Raw genomic sequence first — 17124 nt, 5'->3', positions numbered from 1 at the left:
TCATATCATAGACCAACACAATCTTTGTGTTTTAAACAACGGTTCTCCAACCCGCCGAACAGCTCCAACAGAGTCAATTAGCGCTATTGATTTATCAATTTGTTCAGTTGATCTTGCGGCTTCTCTCACTTGGCATACTCTGGAATCAACATATGGGAGTGATCACTACCCTATCATTATTACATTTCCATCTTCTATTCCGCCATCTCCGAAACCTAGCCCTAGGCTTAAGTATAATTTAAGTAATGTTGATTGGAAACTTTTCAAAACCCGTGTAGAGGAGAAATTGTTGTGTTTACCGTCCATAGATGATAGTAATGTAGTTAGTTGTTCAGTTGCATTAGCTCAGATAATGACTGAAGCAGCTGATGAAATTTTTCCGGTTAAAAACAGTGCATCAGGTAAAATACCTTCTCCGCCTTGGTGGGATGATGATTGCACACAAGCTATCAGAAACCGTAAGGAGGCTGAAAGAAAATATTGTCATTTTATGACAAATGAAAATTTTGAGACATTCATGCAAGTTGCTCGTGAGACAAAAAAATTGTTGCGAAAGAAAAAGTTCGAAGGCTGGAAGCGATTTTGTTTGTCTTTTAGTCCTAGCGTAAAACCATCCATAGTATGGAATAATATTAAAAGATTTAGACATGCTTTCAATGAGTCCTCTAGACAGATCCTTCCTCCTAACCTTGCTACACAGTTTATGGATAGATTAGCACCTGCTTCCGTCCCCGAAGAATATGTATTTCACCCTGCTGCCTTTTCATTTGACTCATGCTATTATAATACTTTAAATGAGCCTTTTAAAATGGAGGAGTTAAAAGCTGTATTAAGTGGTTTAAAAGATACTTCACCTGGGGAAGATGGAGTTCCTTATTCCTTTTTAGCAAATGCTAGTGATGGTATTCTTTCTTATTATCTAAATATAATAAATTCTGTTATCCAGTCTGGTAAAATTCCTGATTCTTGGAGATCTCAAATAGTTATTCCTATTTTAAAGCCGTTCAAACCAGTGTCAGATGTTTCTTCTTATCGTCCAATTGCCCTTTCCTCAGTATTTGTTAAAGTAGCAGAACATTTAGTTAAAAACAGACTAGAATATTTTGTAGAAAAAAACCAATTACTTTCTCATAGTCAATTTGGCTTCCGAAAAGGTAGGTCTACTTATGATAGCTTGGGTATTTTCATTTCAGATATTCGATTGTCATTTTCTAGAAATGAGTCTATAGTAGCTGCTTTTCTTGACATAAGCGCCGCTTATGATAATGTCTTAGTCTCAGTGTTACAAGCAAAACTTCACAAATTAGCTATACCAGTAATGTTAACCAATTTCATAATAAACCTTTTATCAGAAAGGTCCATTAGCCTTCTCATAGATGACAACAATAGGATTTCCCGTTTAGTGTGGAGAGGTCTTCCCCAAGGATCCGTATTAAGTCCTTTGCTATATAATATCTACACATTTGATTTAGAATCATCCTTAAATGACACAGTTAGAGTCTTGCAATATGCTGATGATTTATTATTATATTCGCCAAACCTTTCTATTGAACAAGCCAGTAGATCAGTCACTTCTTCTTTGGGCTTATTGAAGTTATGGTTAGATTCAAATGGTCTGGAACTTTCAGTGCATAAAAGTGTTGTAGTTTTGTTTACTAGAAAAATGTTTCCTCCTCCGATCAATGTGCAATTTAATAACTGCTCCATTTCCATTAAAGATAAAACCAAATTCCTAGGTGTTATTTTAGATAATAAATTAACGGGTCTTCCACATTGTGATTACATAGTTTCTAAATGTGAAAAAAATATTAATATCCTCAGGTGCGTTTCAGGAGTTTGGTGGGGTTCACATCCTTTTTGCATGAAACTCATGTATAATGCCTTGATAAGAAGTATTTTAGATTATGGGACATTTTTGTTAGAGCCAGGATATGTAGCTGGCTTCCAAAAACTAGATCGTATTCAATCCAAAGCACTCAGATTGATTTGTGGGGCCATGAATTCAAGCCCTATCAATGCCATGCAAGTTGAGTGTGTTGAGCCTCCACTTCATTTACGACGCCAATATCTTAGTGATAGATTTATTTTCCGTTGTTCCCAATTCTCTAATCACCAACTCTGGATTATCCTGTCTAACCTTGTGCTTCAAATAACTACTTCCAACTATTGGAAACACAAAAGTCCTCCTTGTTTAGTAAAAAGCTTTCAAAAACTTAAATCTATATCAGCTCCCACTGTTAGCTCTTCAACACTTCCCATTTTCCAATATGAATATGATTCTCTGACACTTATTCCTCCAGTTCTCCTCAATATTGGAGTCTCCAAGAATGATGTTGAACAAAATCAACAATTCCTGGGATTCATTGGAACAGATGGCCTGGGTGCTCATCATATGTACACAGATGCTTCTAAGACGTCAGAGAATGGTTGTGTTGGCGTTGGTGTTCTCCACACCCAATCTAATATTTACCAAAAAATAAAGTTGCCACCAGAATCCTCTGTGTACAGTGGTGAGTGCTTTGGAATCCTGAAAGCAATAGAGTTCATCATTATAATGCATCTCAAAAAAACAATTATTTTCTCAGATTCCCTAAGTTCACTACAGGCAATATGTAAATTTCCTTTCAAATCTAAATCTAATAACCCAATTATTTATCAAATCCGTAGCCTATTGTTAAAATGTCACATTAAAGGGTATTCGGTTTCCATTGCCTGGATCCCTGGACACAGAGGGATTAAAGGTAATGAAAGGGTGGATGATTTAGCTCGAGATGCCATTAGTTGTGGGGACATGTTTCCGTTTAAGAATGTGTCTGAAGACCTGTTGGCACTGCCTAAATTATACCTACGAAAGGAATGGAGGAATTTATGGACATCTGGTGCAGGTGCTGCTGCGTTACATTATCGAAGCATTCAAAAATCAATTCCTGCCAAACCTTGGTTTGCTAAAATCTCTCTGCCAAAACCTGCAACTAGTATGTTAATTCGAATGAGATTGGGTCACGTATGTACACCGGAACACCTCAAACTACTAAATCGCGTGGCCAGTTCTGCATGTACTTGTGGAGCTGATCCCGCTGATCTTAACCATATATTCTTTGCATGTAACCTTTATGATCGTTCTATACTATTAAGACAGCTGTCAGATTTTAAAGTTCCGTTTCCCACATCTATTACAACACTCCTGTATATTAATGATTCTTCTCCATATATATTTAAATCATTGTATTCATTTATTTCACGTCATAACATTAAACTCTAACTGCCTATAATTTACCTTTTCCTGATCCTTTTCCAAAATTCCGTCTTACCCGTTATAATGTAATCCTTTAATTCCGTTTCCCTGCTTTACTCGTCTGGCTGAATGCGCCAGGAGCGCGATGCCATAAAAAAAAAAAAAAAAAAAAAAAAACTACGCGCTTCGCGACCTATTTTTTAAACGGCAAAGTCGACTTTGCCGTCCATTTTTGAGAAAAACATTTTTATGTACCTAGCGCAATTACGTTTACCGCGTATTTCTTTTTTCAAACTAGGAGCAGTTTCAGTAGATCTCGCAGCATGATTACGGGCGCAGATTTCATATTAGCTATTATGTGCGAATTGATAGAGGGCCCGAGGGAAATTTCACTTAGATTTTGAAAGAAATTTTCAATGTGATGCTTTTTGATGTTGTTCAACTGAGTTTATTAAAAAAAACCGGCCAAGTGCGAGTCGGACCCGCACACGAAGGGTTCCGTACCATTATCTATAAAAACGGTCACCCATCCAAGTACTGACCCCGCCCGACGTTGCTTAACTGCGGTCAAAAATCACGTTTGTTGTATGGGAGCCCCACTTAAATCTTTATTTTATTCTGTTTTTAGTACCTATTTGTTGTTATAGCAGCAACAGAAATACATCATCTGTGAAAATTTCAGCTGTCTAGCTATCACAGATCACGAGATATAGCCTGGTGACAGACGGACGGACGGACGGACGGACAGCGGAGTCTTAGTAATAGGGTCCCGTTCTACCCTTTGGGTACGGAACCCTTACTACAAATCTTTTCGACTTTTACGTTTTGTAAATATTGCCGTTTGAACCGGTGTTAAGTAGGTAAGTATATACCAAGAACCTCGTATTTTAAGATCACTACAACCTACTAGTACTAGGCCGTAGTAGCCTGTGTATTTATAAGTACATACCTACTTAAGAAATAATTAAAGATTATTATGAATAAATTTGCCTTGAGGAAGATTTGAACCAACCGCGGTCGAAGTCAAGAATTTGAAGCATTTACTTGACTATTACGAAACCGTTATATCCTGATTTAGGTATCGCGTCTTAAAAAAAAGGGAACGCCATAATTGCATGTAGTGTACCATTGTAAATTAATTCTCATATCCCAAATTAGAAAAATTAAACTTATCTTTGCGAGCGTGTATTGTGAACTTACCCCGTTATAATAAATGCCTATTGATTTTTAAATCTCTATGAATTGAAATAACTTTTATTATGTGGGACCCACATAATAAAAGTTATTGCCATCTGTTATACCTAAACACATTTTTTTCGTGTGAGTGCAATTTAATCCATTCGATATTCGTTCCATTATCTTTATTAAAATCGCAACATTACTCCACCCACACTACTGATGTTAATTTAGCTACACTATAGGTAGGTAGTGGAAGAAAAAATCAAGTAAATTTCTGACAGTCTTTATTGTTATTAAGTAGAAGCTAACAACATCATCAATCTGTAACATTGTACAATAATATAAAACAGGAATGAAGGCACTCGACGAGTTACACAAGGCCCTAATCTCTAGTATACATCGGTGAGTTAATGCGAGGAAGCCTCAATATTATAATACGATAAAGCAAAGGTGTCTGCCTAAAATAATGCATTACCCTTTCACACTTTACAATCCCAGTCGGACAGAATCGTCTCGAGTATGTTGTACGTAGCCAGTGGCGGATCTGCCCTACGGCCCAGTAGGCCCGGCCGGCAAATTGTGACAAACAATTCGCTGATGATAACAAGAAATAACTCAAAATTTAGTCAATATGTTGGGTGCTGCGACTGTTGAGAAAGGGGCGGCTACGGGGCCTGGGGCGGCAAAGACTGCAAATCCGCCACTGTACGTAGCGAACATAATAAAGTATTGTTACTAGTTGAATTTTCGAACTAGCGACAATACTAAATAGGCACATAAATAGAAAATCGGGTATAAAAATACCACAAATCCACCTAAGTATACAATGAAGAATGATTCACACTAGAACGGGCCCGGGCGGGGCCGAGGCGTCCGACGCTTGGGTTTTCTATGGAAAGCATCGCGTGACCACCGTCACCGCCTCGGCCCGGACCTGAACCGTTCTAGCGTGAAGCATCCAGACATATCCGAACAGCATTCTAAGACCTCAAGGGCAACGTTGACGATTGGGACTGTTATTTTCGTAAATTAAATATTTTTAAACTAAATTCATAGACAAACAAAAAGTAACAAAAATATTGTTTCATATAAAAATACAAAAATATATCGTGGAGCAGTTATCTCCGTGTACCTACTGTACTCCCGAAAGTATCGAAATAAAAGAAAAACTAGACGCCTATGCAAAAGCGAATTTTCACCACATCTTTTACATACTTACAATCAGTCGCCTTACTAAATATAATTATCCTAATCTTTTCATATTTTTCTGAGGTAATTGCGTCCATGGAGCAAATTGATCTAAGATCCGGTATCGACCTTCACCGATACGTCTGACGGATGAAACTTATATTTTATGAAAGAAAATATGTTCCAGAACATAAATAAACAGGGTTGCCTAAAGAAATATTGCCAAGGCAATTTTTAATTAATGTTTGGAAATAATTTTGTTTCTTCAAATTTCACCGACTTGTCTGACGAACGAAATAAGTTCCAATGGAAAGTATACAACTTGTACACAACATAAAACAACATTTTTCAAAAATGAATTAAAAATAGCCTTGATCATATTTCTTTAGGCAACCCTATTTATTTATGTTCCGGAACATATTTTCTTTCATAAAATATAAGTTTCATCCGTCAGAGCTATCAGTGAAGGTCGACCATGTATCCCAGATCTCCTACTAAATGCGCTTTCTAATTACCAAAATCTGGAAAGTGCAAAGGTAGGTGTAAGTATTCGTCTTCTCTGGAATTGCACCTAACCTTTTCCATATTTTTGCAGTAAGCACACATGGCGCTACTTTAGTGCGCTATTTAGCACTTTACGCGCCTATTTCGAAAATTTACAGGGCCATATGAACTGTAAAACGTTGTACGATACACGTGCGAATAGGTAATTCGGATTTAGTAGGTATCGTAATGTCCTAATTGTAGGTAACTCCACAGAAAGCGAGTTTCCCTTCCGGACGCAATTACCTCAGATCACCTTAAATACTAAAACACAAAATATAATAATATAAAATACTTCGACTCAACATGAGTCAAGCGAAATGTTGAGTTGTCAACATTCAAAATATAAGTAAAACTATAGTTTTCAGCTATAACTTGCGTATATAAAATCATTGTATGTATACATAATATCCCAAGGCACCTGAATTTGTACTAAGGACTATGTGTAAATATATATTTGATATAATATCTTAAATAATTAATATTTACATTTAAATCTATCTTATTTACATGGCACATGATTGGCTTTGTCATATTGGAAATGCCTAGTTTTAGTAGAAATAATATTTACATTTGTAATCATTTAACTTAATAATATTTTATAAAAATAGATTATTTTTACAATTTTAATCACCATGGCACTGGATTTTTATAAAATTCACTCATTCATTCATAACCGCTTATCACATTAACAATACAAGGAATCATTGAAACAACTTACACAAAAACTTTTTTAACAACCCGTAATAGTAGGGCAAATTCAATATATCAAAGATTATTGAATGTCATTTTTTTATTCTGTAACAGCATCAGTTGTTTCTAAAATACTTTTAGAAACATTATCCGTTTCCAACAATGCACAAGGAGTGGCAAATAACACTATTTCTTAATATCTACTAATACCCATATTTAGGCACATAACGTCAAATCCCAACGGTTGTGATACAAAATTGTACACAACCAGTGTCATGTGTCTTCGTTAAACGGATTCACACAAGGCTAATATTACCCCATATAATATTCCCATCAGAGATCTAATAAAGCACTACGACCTTGACATGGTCACGTTTCCGCCATATTTAGACCGCAATATGAAACTGAAAGCGTTCGTCTGTTCGTTTTTGTTGTAGCAGCTATGTAGCGCGAAATAATATTCGTCAAGTTTACCCAAGTCAAGTTTAACCAACATCATACTCGCATCTAAATTCAAAATCGCTACTTATTCTGTAACCAAGTCATGCTTAGTACTGACTACCTGAGTCAACAAGTCATGAGCGTAAGTTATGAGCTAGAGCTAGACCAAGAAAAGTCTGCAGCGATTTTGATAGCCCACGCAGTGCAAGTGTTATTTTAAACGTCAAACTTCTATGAAATTATGACGTATAAATAACACTTGCACTGCGTGGGCTATCAAAATCCCTGCAGACTTTTCTTGGTCTAACTCTAGCTAAGGCTTGTCTCACGACATAGACAAATTGTCATAAATTTGAACCTAAACGGGTAGACCCGCGAGCTAAGCCTATGTGAGCTAATAAAACTTGTCCTCCTCACTGTCAAGGTTGTTCCTATTATTGGGCTGGTTGGAATGCCTCCGCAGCGTCCCCATGGAGTCGTATTCATTGGCGATGGCTTTGGGGTAGAGCTTGGGCGTGGTCGCGGCGTTGTTGTGGTTGTTCGCGTTGGAGATGTTGTTGCTTTTGGAGAGCAGGATGCCGCTCGAGTTGCCGATGCCCGTGAATGACGGCTGGCGCTTTGCTTTGCGAGGCTGGAGCAAATGTCAAACCAGTTGAGTCAGATTATTTAGTAGGTTACTATACGTTGACATGGTAACATTGGTAAGTGATAGATATCGCTTAAATAAAATAAAAACACGAACTTTTGCTGACTAATCAACAACTCACACTAGACCGGGCCCGAGCTTCCGGCGCTTTGTTTTCTATGGAAAGCATCACTTGATCACCGATCAGCCGTCATAGAAAACGCGTCGGACGCCTCGGCCCGGTCTAGCGTGGGTCATCCTTAACGCAGTTATCACACAGATGCATATCCGCACGCCGCTCCGATGTGTGAACGAGACAGCACTATGCACGTGTACATACATATGTTGTATAGCGATGTCTCGATCGCATACCGAAGCGGCATGCGCGGATCCGCTTCCAATGTAAAAACGCTCAAGTGAAAAATATTAAGATTAAAATTATAGTATTTTATGCAACCGTTGTTTAAGAGAGGTCAAAAAAGGCGAGTGGCGCGAGTAACAATTTGAGGCGAAGCCGAAAATTGTTAATAAAGACGCCACGAGTATTTTTTGACTCGGTTAAACAACGTTGCATACAATACTTTTTCTATGACCAAGCACTTAGTTTGAAATAAAATTGTAAATTTAACAAATATTCTTCATTCAAGAAGTAGGAAAGAATGGAGGGTACGGGCGGGAAAAGAATGAACGAAATAAAAAAACATGTCTATGGTTCCCTCATCTGTCAGAGATGACAATTAAAATTAGGTTGGCAACAATGTATTTGATACAATATTTTTTAAGTGGTGATTACACGTAGTATCGTAAAAGTGCCAAAAAGATACTGCGTGTATGCACCAATACTTTTTTGGGGAAAGACTAAAGACTTGTCTTGACAACTATAAGATAGGGGTTTAAAGGTGTGATCATAACCCTTTAAATGACAAATAACAGTACGGGAGTAGAAAAAAATACTTACAACATCTTTGAGCGGGACTGTGACATAGCTGTTCTGCTTGGCCGTAATGTAATGTGGGCTTGAAGGAACACGAGTTGACCGTCGCCACGGTAAGCGTGTACCGCGTCTTTGTATGTATATCACGCCCGCCAAGCAAGCTAGGCAGCCTGAAACAAACAAAAAATAATTTGTAGGTCACTAGGGTTTTAAAAAATGGAGAAATAATAATGAGGGCAGAATCGGAATCGATATGGGCACGATAATTGTAGATATTTTCCTTTACACGACGATTGCCGGTCAAATAACTAGACACCAACTTAAAAGAACATCAAAACTCGCGAAATAAGATTGTTTGCAAGTTTTAAACAAATTTAATAAATATTTAAATAGGTATCAAAAACGAAAAAACATCGTGAGGTAACCGGACTAATCCCAATAGGGCCTAATTTCCCCTCTGGGTTGGAAGGTCAGATGGCAGTCGCTTTCGTAAAAACTAGTGCCTACGTCAATTCTTGGGATTAGTTGCCAAGCGGACCCCAGGCTCCCATGAGCCGTGGCGAAATGCCGGGACAACGCGAGGAAGATGATGATGACAAAAACCGCTACAAAAACAATGAATTTCGAACACAAACAATGAGAACTAGTTAATAAAAAAAATGTGGTCAAGATTGTGCCCTTAACCATTTTGTGTGTTCCATCCTTGTCAAGGGGAGTGCTAACCGTCTCTCCTTTCAATAGACACGAGCAGACACAGTTCGTATATTCTTATATACTAACTCCAGTTAAAACTTCAATAGCGCGTTTTACAAAATTTGTTAAAAATATTAATAAAAGCAGAAATATTATAACATTTTCCCGCTTACCGTACAAGAGTAGAGCTTTAAGAACTAAATAAAGTTATTTATACAAAATAAATAAAGTTAATATTGGTGAAAATACAGATCGTAACGAAATTCAACCAGACTTGACTCGTTGGCGCCATCTGTCGATAGTGTTGCGCAACTGATAAAGTGAAGGTCAAGAGCACAGGCACAGGCAAATAAATACATGCACAAACAACATTCAGAATTAATAATATAATTTAAAGCGATTGAACTAGATATTTAACTTAGTACAATTAATGTCACACTAATTGTATCAATACAATGGATGTTTCATTTCTTGTTGTTATGTTGATCGTATAAACGTAACTTACGTAACTAAAAAAACAATCTAGGTAATAATCGACCGTCTTACGTAAAAACGTCAGATAAACCTTTAGTAATAAACCGATACATTGATCTAAACGATTATTATTGTCTCTGTATAAGAAACAGACAGGAAAAATAAATATATATTTTTTGTGCTCTTCCAATGTAAAATTAAGTTTCTCAAATTGTGAACCTTATGTCATGACAATAAGTAGCAATATATATCTCTTACCCATAACGAAGGCGGCTACAACGCAGCCGACAATGCCTCCTACGCTGAGTGAGTCTCCCGCTCTCACGAAAGAAGCCATCTCGACGCTGTCGCTGTACGCGGGCAATGCGTATAGTTCTGTGAACAAACATGTCTTTGAGAGGGTGAAAAGTAGATGGCGATGAATGCTTTCATTGTTTGCTTTTATAAACCGAGTAACTTTGTGCAGCAAATTTTCGATGTGTCGATACTGTGATGATCAGGAAACGATATGTTAATTTCTTACAAGAGTATTAGTTTAAACGGGCGTTGTTACTGGTACAGTACTGACCATTGCTCATGTCGTCGTTGTCGCAGAGGGCCACCTGCAGCATGGCACCAGAACAAGCGCCGCTGTCGCAGCTGCGGCGTCGTGTCCGTTCGTTATTTTCGCACTCGCTCCATTCGCCCCAAGCACTCCAATTGCCATCCGATTCTGAATAAAAAACGTAGGTATTGTTCAGTACTAAAAATGTTCAATCCAGTAATTCCAAGCATTAATAACATCAACTATTTAAAGGAGAAGACAGTTGGCTTATGGGTTTATTCTCTTTACATACAAGATATATACAGTGGTACTACTAGTGGGTTAGATATAAAAAAGATTATGTAATTCGTTTGCGGTTAATGCCACTTGCAGATCACCTCGACTACAAGATGAAGCATAAGTATAAGACAACCCGTGGTAGCCCGCGGTAATATAGTGTGATTATCAGTATCCGTTGCGTCCATGTCTACGACTTACTTACGAGTACTAAATTGATTTCTAGGGATGAACATGGGCCGTATAGTGTATAATGGTGTACGATGCAACATGGATGCAACTCATTCATTTTGATCATAGTCAGCTAAGTGTCAACAGTGCGTAAGGCGGACCGGAGTATAGTTCAGTACCTGCGCACGGCAGCACGCAGACGCGGGTCTCCAGCGCGGCGCCCGCGTCGGCGCAGCCCTCGCGCGAGCGGCACGTGCGCGTGCGCGAGCGCCGCCCGGCCGAGCCGCAGCCCGGGCCGTTGTCGCCGCTAGTGCACGGGCTCCACTCCGACCAGCACGACCATTCACCTGAAGCACAGATGGGAACTATAGGTTTATCGCGTAATTTAGAGAAAGTCCCTACTGTTGACAGTGGGGAGTTTGAAGATTAGAGTAAGCTAAGCAAACGAGAGCTAGGTGAAATATAGGTGCGTACCGGAACAGGCGTGAACGTTACAGGCCCGGAGCATGTCGGGCGCGCCGGCGCAGGGTGGGCGGCGACAGCGCCGGCGCCGCGCCTGCCGGCCGCCGCCGCACGGCGCCGAGCACGCGCCCCACGCGGCCCACGGCTCCCAGCCCGCGTCGTCCGCCGGGACGCACGCTCCCAGCGGGTCGCAGTACCGCTCTTCTTCGCGGGCCAGCGTCAGCTGAGACAAAACGATCGTGTCAATAAAAGGAAATATTTGTTTTTATTCGTAAATGAACAGTCCCGCATCAGTAGTTTTATATATGAACTTGTTTACTTACTTTCACCTGTTCCGGAGACGGCGCCTTACACGAAAATTTGAATCTCTTTTCGGTGTAGCTACCATCCGAAGCGTTACCTGTACAAATAAATACTCGATTACTATTAAAATTTTAAGGGTGGTATTCCACCTGTCCAATATTTAATCAAATGTACGTACATTGCGTCTCACTCTCTCATTAATTTGATCAAAATGGAATACCTTACATACTATACTAGTTTACGAGGTAACCTGACTAGATAAAGATAACTTCTAACTTTACTGCTACTTCAATTTTGTGACTGCGCATGTCCTAGACCTGACAAACCCCTTTTCCCTCTGATTTCCTGTCAGAAATATCAGAATCCAGAGTTGTTAAGCAATCAAAATCCTTAAACCAAGTGTCACTTCACACAAATATGTTACCCGGTATCTGCACCCAAGGCGTCCAGGCCGTGCCCTTCCTGATCTCGCAGGGGCGCATGTCGCAGACCTGGCGGTCCACCTTGCCGCCCTCGCAGTCGGCGCCGCCGTACTTGGGCTCGGGGTTGGTGCAGGTCCGCTTGCGCTCCTTCCAGCCCGCCGAGGGCCCGCAGCCCGGCCCGCCGGCGGCTGTGCAAGCCGACCAGGGGCCCCACGCCGACCAGCCGCCGTCGACGGGGGCTAGTGCTGGGTCTGAAAGATTAAACATTTTAGGTTACTCTATTAACACACTTAACAGACTCATCGCATCGACTAAAATATTAGCAACATACATTTTTGAACGGTAGGATGGGCGAAACACCGGGCAGACAAGAGACAAACGGGTTTCCCTACAATTTGTAACGTTCGTAATCTAATAAATTGTATAAATATGTTAGAAGGGACCAAAACTACAAATATTAGGGACTTTAAATCGAAATCACATTGTCAGTCAAAAAGATAGTATAAAAAAAATAGGTATTTTATTAGTGGAAGCGTGGAAGGAAAGCTGTTCTAATCAAATGTTGACATTGTAAAACACGAGTCTATGCGAGTATTTTACAAGGAAACGAGTTAAAAATGCGTGACCGTCCGGGAAAAAGGTACTTATGTCACTCACCGGGACAGGGCGGCAGGTTGTTGCAGTACAGGTCGTTGGTGTCCTGTCCGACGCACACGCGGCCGCCATGCTTGGGCTCGGGCGCGGTGCAGGCGCGGCGCCGCGACTTGACGGCGATGCCGCACGACGCCGAGCACTCCGACCAGCCCGACCACGCCGACCAGCCGCCGTGCACCGTGCAGTTTGTTACAGATATGCTGGCACCTGAAAAGATCGAAAATGTAATAAAACCCTGGTGAAACATCGACGTGCCGTTGGTGCCGCCTCCAAAGGTCAACGCGACAAGAGTTTTCGTACTGGTTTTGTATTACGCCAGTCGCCATCTTGCAGTTCATTGCCCAATACTGGAAAACAACTTTACTGGAAACAACATTGACACGATACCTCTGGCTGGAAAAAGTCATTACCGAGTAAGGTATAGGATGCACAACATCTATGATTCACTAATGAAGTGCAATGTAACTACTGTAATTTTTAGTTATAAATTTGTTGACACTAATTCGGGTGTATCCTTATAAAATTATAAGAATAAGACAAATTACATTTCGTGTGTCTGACTATTACTATAGTTACCTTCACACGTCCGCCCGCCGTTCACCGGTTTGGGGTTGTCACATTTTCTCGTGCGACACATGCACATGTCGGGTTTCTCGTCCCCGTACACCGAGTGCGAGGTTCCGTCCTGCATGCAAGGCTCCCATTGCGACCACGACGACCAGCCGCCGTCCACTGCAACAATAACGATACTTGAATAATTGGAAGTTATCGAAGGGCAGCCCAAGGATCTCAACAACGTTCTCCGTTCGTTGCCCACATCGCACGGTAGTTAGCGTCCGTACCTGGTGCTGTTTTCTCTGGGCAGCTAGCAGTATTCTGCACGAAGTACGCGTCATGTAGATGTGTAGTCGTCCGTACGCAAGTATCACGGGCGTCATCCCACCCGCAGTGCGGGTCGGCCGCGCCCACGCAGCCGGAGCGGCGAGCGTGGCGGGAACAGCGCTCGCTGCCGATGCGGAGGACGCCGTTGTCGTTGCCGATGTACAGCGACATCTGATGGATTGTAAAGGAGATTCTGTTAAATTAGTTGATCGATCTTGCTAGCGCAAGCTCAAAAAGATTCACAATTCGTTTAGGGCAAGACTTTCCAATGACAAAAATAGCCAAACTACTGAAACTGCATGAGAATAGGAGAATATTTAACACATTTTTTTCGATATTCAATTAAAGTAATCTTCAATTATACACTCGCGTGCAAAAGTATTGCATCACTTTGCATTTTTTCGTCCGCACCCAATATATTACTGGTTAATTTCACTGAATTATTTTAATGTAATCATGTTCCTTGAAGTTTTAGCTTTACGAAAAGTAAAAAAACATGGAAACCGGCCCAGTATTTTTCAAATTATCGGCATTTTCCCGATTTGTGAGCGGTTTCCCGTTATCACGCGCACGAGTTGCGCTAACCTTGACCCCCATAAAACGGGGGGCAGAAAGGGGTTGTTATCAGTCACTTATCAGAAGTCGATCGTTACATATCTCCGCGTATTTTCCCGTGAAAAAGACCTGGAAAAATGGAAACCACTGAAGCTGAAGTCCGCCAAATCGTCCAGCCCCTGCAAGCGGGGCGTAGCCAACGTTCAGTAGCTGCCGAGCTGAATTTAAGCCAATCTGCAATTTGTAGAGTCTACCAGAAGTTCCAGGGGACTCGATCCTTTACTTCAAGACCAAGAAGCGGCCGCAGAAAGTGTACATCAGAGAGGGACGACCGCTTCTTTGTCACAACATCTCTCCGAGATCGACACCAGACAAGCATTGCCATCCAGCAGCGTCTGCGTGAGGTACGAGGAGTGGCTGCCAGTGAGTGGACAATAAGAAGAAGACTTAAGAAAGCGAACCTGATACCCAGGAGGCCCGCAGCGGGGCCAAGATTGCTGGCGCGACACCGTAAAGCCTAAAGAGAGTTTGCTGAAAATCACAAGGACTGGACCATTGAGCAATGAACCCCAGTTCTCTTCTTGAAAGAGTGCAGAATGTGCTTGAATGGATGTGACCGAAAAGGAAGAGTCTACAGAAGGCGAGAAGAACAGTTCGCTCAATGTTACTTCTCCGAAAGGGTCGCCAATGGCGGTGGATCCGTAATGTTCTGGGGCGGCATTTCCTACGACGGGCGGACAGAGCTGGTTTTCGTGCCTGGCGAGGGCCGTGACAGTGTATTGACCGCTGCCAAGTACATCACTGATATCCTGGAGGAACATGTTGTTCCTTATGCCGGTATTTTTGATGAGGGGTTCATCCTACTGCAGGATAATGTCGCGGTAGACCCGTTTGTGTAATTAAACATTTTTGTAATTTTTTGTTTTATTGACAAAAGAAAAAATACATATATCCAATATTTTTTGATAATCTATCTGACGGGCTAGTTATAATATGTTTTATCCTATTTAATGAGGCAATAGATACTTACAGTATCCTTAACAAACTGCATAGCCAGCACCGCGAACCCCTTCCCATCCCTCAACCTCCACCTCTCCACCAGGCACGCTCCATCATACCGCGGCAGCACGGCCAGCTTCAACACATCACTGTCCTGCGTCGCCACGAACAACACCAACTGTTTCCCCACGTTCTTGGCTTGGGCGACGTCGACGGTCACGTGGGTGAAACGGTCGGAAGTAACGCGGTAGACGGGCTCGTCCGATATGGGTTGGATGGGATAGTGCATTAGCATGTAGTTGTGGTATTCCAGGCTTTGTTGATTTCTGAAAAGAGGTTTCGGAATTAATTGGTTAACGAGCGTGTCTTAGGGTGGTATTCCATCTATCCAATGTGTATTGCGTCTCACATTTTGCTTAGTGAAAGAGTGAGACGCAATGACATAGGAACCACCCTTAAGAATTGTTTAGGTGAATCCGTTACTTTATCGCTCAACCATAGGGACCTTAAAAACTACTATCGGGATAGTAGCCACCTTCCATCTTAATTCTAATTATAAAAGGTGCCAACGAGCACATTTATTTTAGAATTTGTAGAAATGCATTTATTTATTATCAGAAAAATTTTAAAATCCTGTGGAAACATGTAGTTACTTGCATCTCGACCATTAATAATGAGTCCCTATTAATTTTTTTTGGGATTTTCTTCCGGGTGGTTCTCTATGAGTATAACTTACCTTGGGTTCTGTACACATCTGTAGTGTTCCCTTGCCCAAGTCGAAGGCGATCTGTGTTCCCAGGACGATGTCGGGGTGTTTTGAATCTTGAATGGGCCTTCAAAAGCAGCATCAATGTCTGACATGTTGTATATGCATACAGCACTGCCGGCTATACCATTTCTGTAAACAAATGGAGAAATAAGTTCAATTTCTATTAAATTTCCGTTTGTAAAGAGAGAAATCTTTATATGATAAATATCCATCGTAGCATCAAGTTTTTGGTTTATGCCTTAACACAAATAAAATCTACATTATTATTCGTTAAAGGAGCGTGATGGCGGAATGATGTTTTCTCACTCTTTACCTTTTTTTACAGCGCATGAACGTTTAGCTTGTCATTTTCTAATGATCAAAATCGCATTGTGCGTTCAAAAAGTAGATTGGGTATGTCGTAAGGCAGTGAACCCACCAAAACGTGGTAAAACAAAAATGGGAAGCGGTCGGCGTAAGCGCCGACACAGAATAATTTACAGTACTAGGTACAGAAGGTCCACTGTCTAACAAAACGCGTCTATTACGAGAAATACAAGCGCAAGCATACGTCCGTTCCATAGCGTTGCGCGGCAACTACTACTGCTAGACACCAAAACTGGTGTGAGCCGCATGTACTTGTAGCGACGCCACGAAATCGCGGTGTTAGCCACTCCTAGCGACGAGCATGATCCGTGGCCCTTGTGTGGCTGCACCGTAAGCTACAGTAGGGGACACACCTGGGCGTGGTGAACGTGGCCACGAGCAGCTTCTCCTGCGGGAGGTACTCGACGCCCTGCACCTCGTCGTAGTGGAAGGGCACGTCGCCCGGCACGGGGCAGGCGGGGCGCGCCTTGAGGAACGTGCTCCAGTTGTCGCGGGAGTGCTACAGTACGGAACACACCTGAGCGTGGTGAACGTGGCCACGAGCAGCTTCTCCTGCGGGAGGTACTCGACGCCCTGCACCTCGTCGTAGTGGAAGGGCACGTCGCCCGGCACGGGGCAGGCGGGGCGCGCCTTGAGGAACGTGCTCCAGTTGTCGCGGGAGTGGTACAGTAGGGAACACACCTGGGCGTGGTGAACGTGGCCACGAGCAGCTTCTC

At 41.6% G+C, this 17124-nt stretch overlaps 1 protein-coding gene, 1 long non-coding RNA gene and 1 other non-coding gene across 3 annotated transcripts in view; all 3 read right to left on the bottom strand.

Annotated features, from left to right (window-relative positions):
• Nucleotides 1–1812: 1812 nt before the first annotated feature.
• Nucleotides 1813–3149, bottom strand: LOC134790335 (uncharacterized). Its single transcript, XR_010144183.1, has 2 exons — nucleotides 2937–3149; nucleotides 1813–2527 (listed from the first exon to the last, which is right to left on the bottom strand). It is a non-coding gene; the product is annotated as an uncharacterized LOC134790335 (long non-coding RNA).
• Nucleotides 3150–7594: 4445 nt separating this feature from the next.
• LOC134790324 (semaphorin-5B) overlaps nucleotides 7595–17124 on the bottom strand; it is a 48640-nt gene continuing 39110 nt past the window's right edge. Inside the window, exons 9-21 of the mRNA XM_063761096.1 lie at nucleotides 16010–16171; nucleotides 15305–15599; nucleotides 13680–13890; nucleotides 13414–13569; nucleotides 12841–13044; nucleotides 12186–12434; nucleotides 11782–11858; nucleotides 11471–11681; nucleotides 11176–11343; nucleotides 10574–10717; nucleotides 10264–10380; nucleotides 8863–9008; nucleotides 7595–7910 (exon numbers count right to left, since the gene is read on the bottom strand). Of these exons, the coding sequence (XP_063617166.1) occupies nucleotides 7674–7910; nucleotides 8863–9008; nucleotides 10264–10380; nucleotides 10574–10717; nucleotides 11176–11343; nucleotides 11471–11681; nucleotides 11782–11858; nucleotides 12186–12434; nucleotides 12841–13044; nucleotides 13414–13569; nucleotides 13680–13890; nucleotides 15305–15599; nucleotides 16010–16171 (2377 nt within the window). The 3' untranslated portion in view covers nucleotides 7595–7673. The remainder of the gene's footprint in view (nucleotides 7911–8862; nucleotides 9009–10263; nucleotides 10381–10573; nucleotides 10718–11175; nucleotides 11344–11470; nucleotides 11682–11781; nucleotides 11859–12185; nucleotides 12435–12840; nucleotides 13045–13413; nucleotides 13570–13679; nucleotides 13891–15304; nucleotides 15600–16009; nucleotides 16172–17124) is intronic.
• LOC134798683 (U6atac minor spliceosomal RNA) lies at nucleotides 9492–9583 on the bottom strand. The gene has a single exon (XR_010145250.1). It is a non-coding gene; the product is annotated as a U6atac minor spliceosomal RNA (small nuclear RNA).

Source organism: Cydia splendana, chromosome 1, assembly GCF_910591565.1.
Source record: "Cydia splendana chromosome 1, ilCydSple1.2, whole genome shotgun sequence".
Taxonomy (NCBI): Eukaryota; Metazoa; Arthropoda; class Insecta; order Lepidoptera; family Tortricidae; genus Cydia; species Cydia splendana.
Note: the sequence above shows the minus strand (reverse complement) of the source record. Positions and strands in the feature narration are given on the sequence as shown.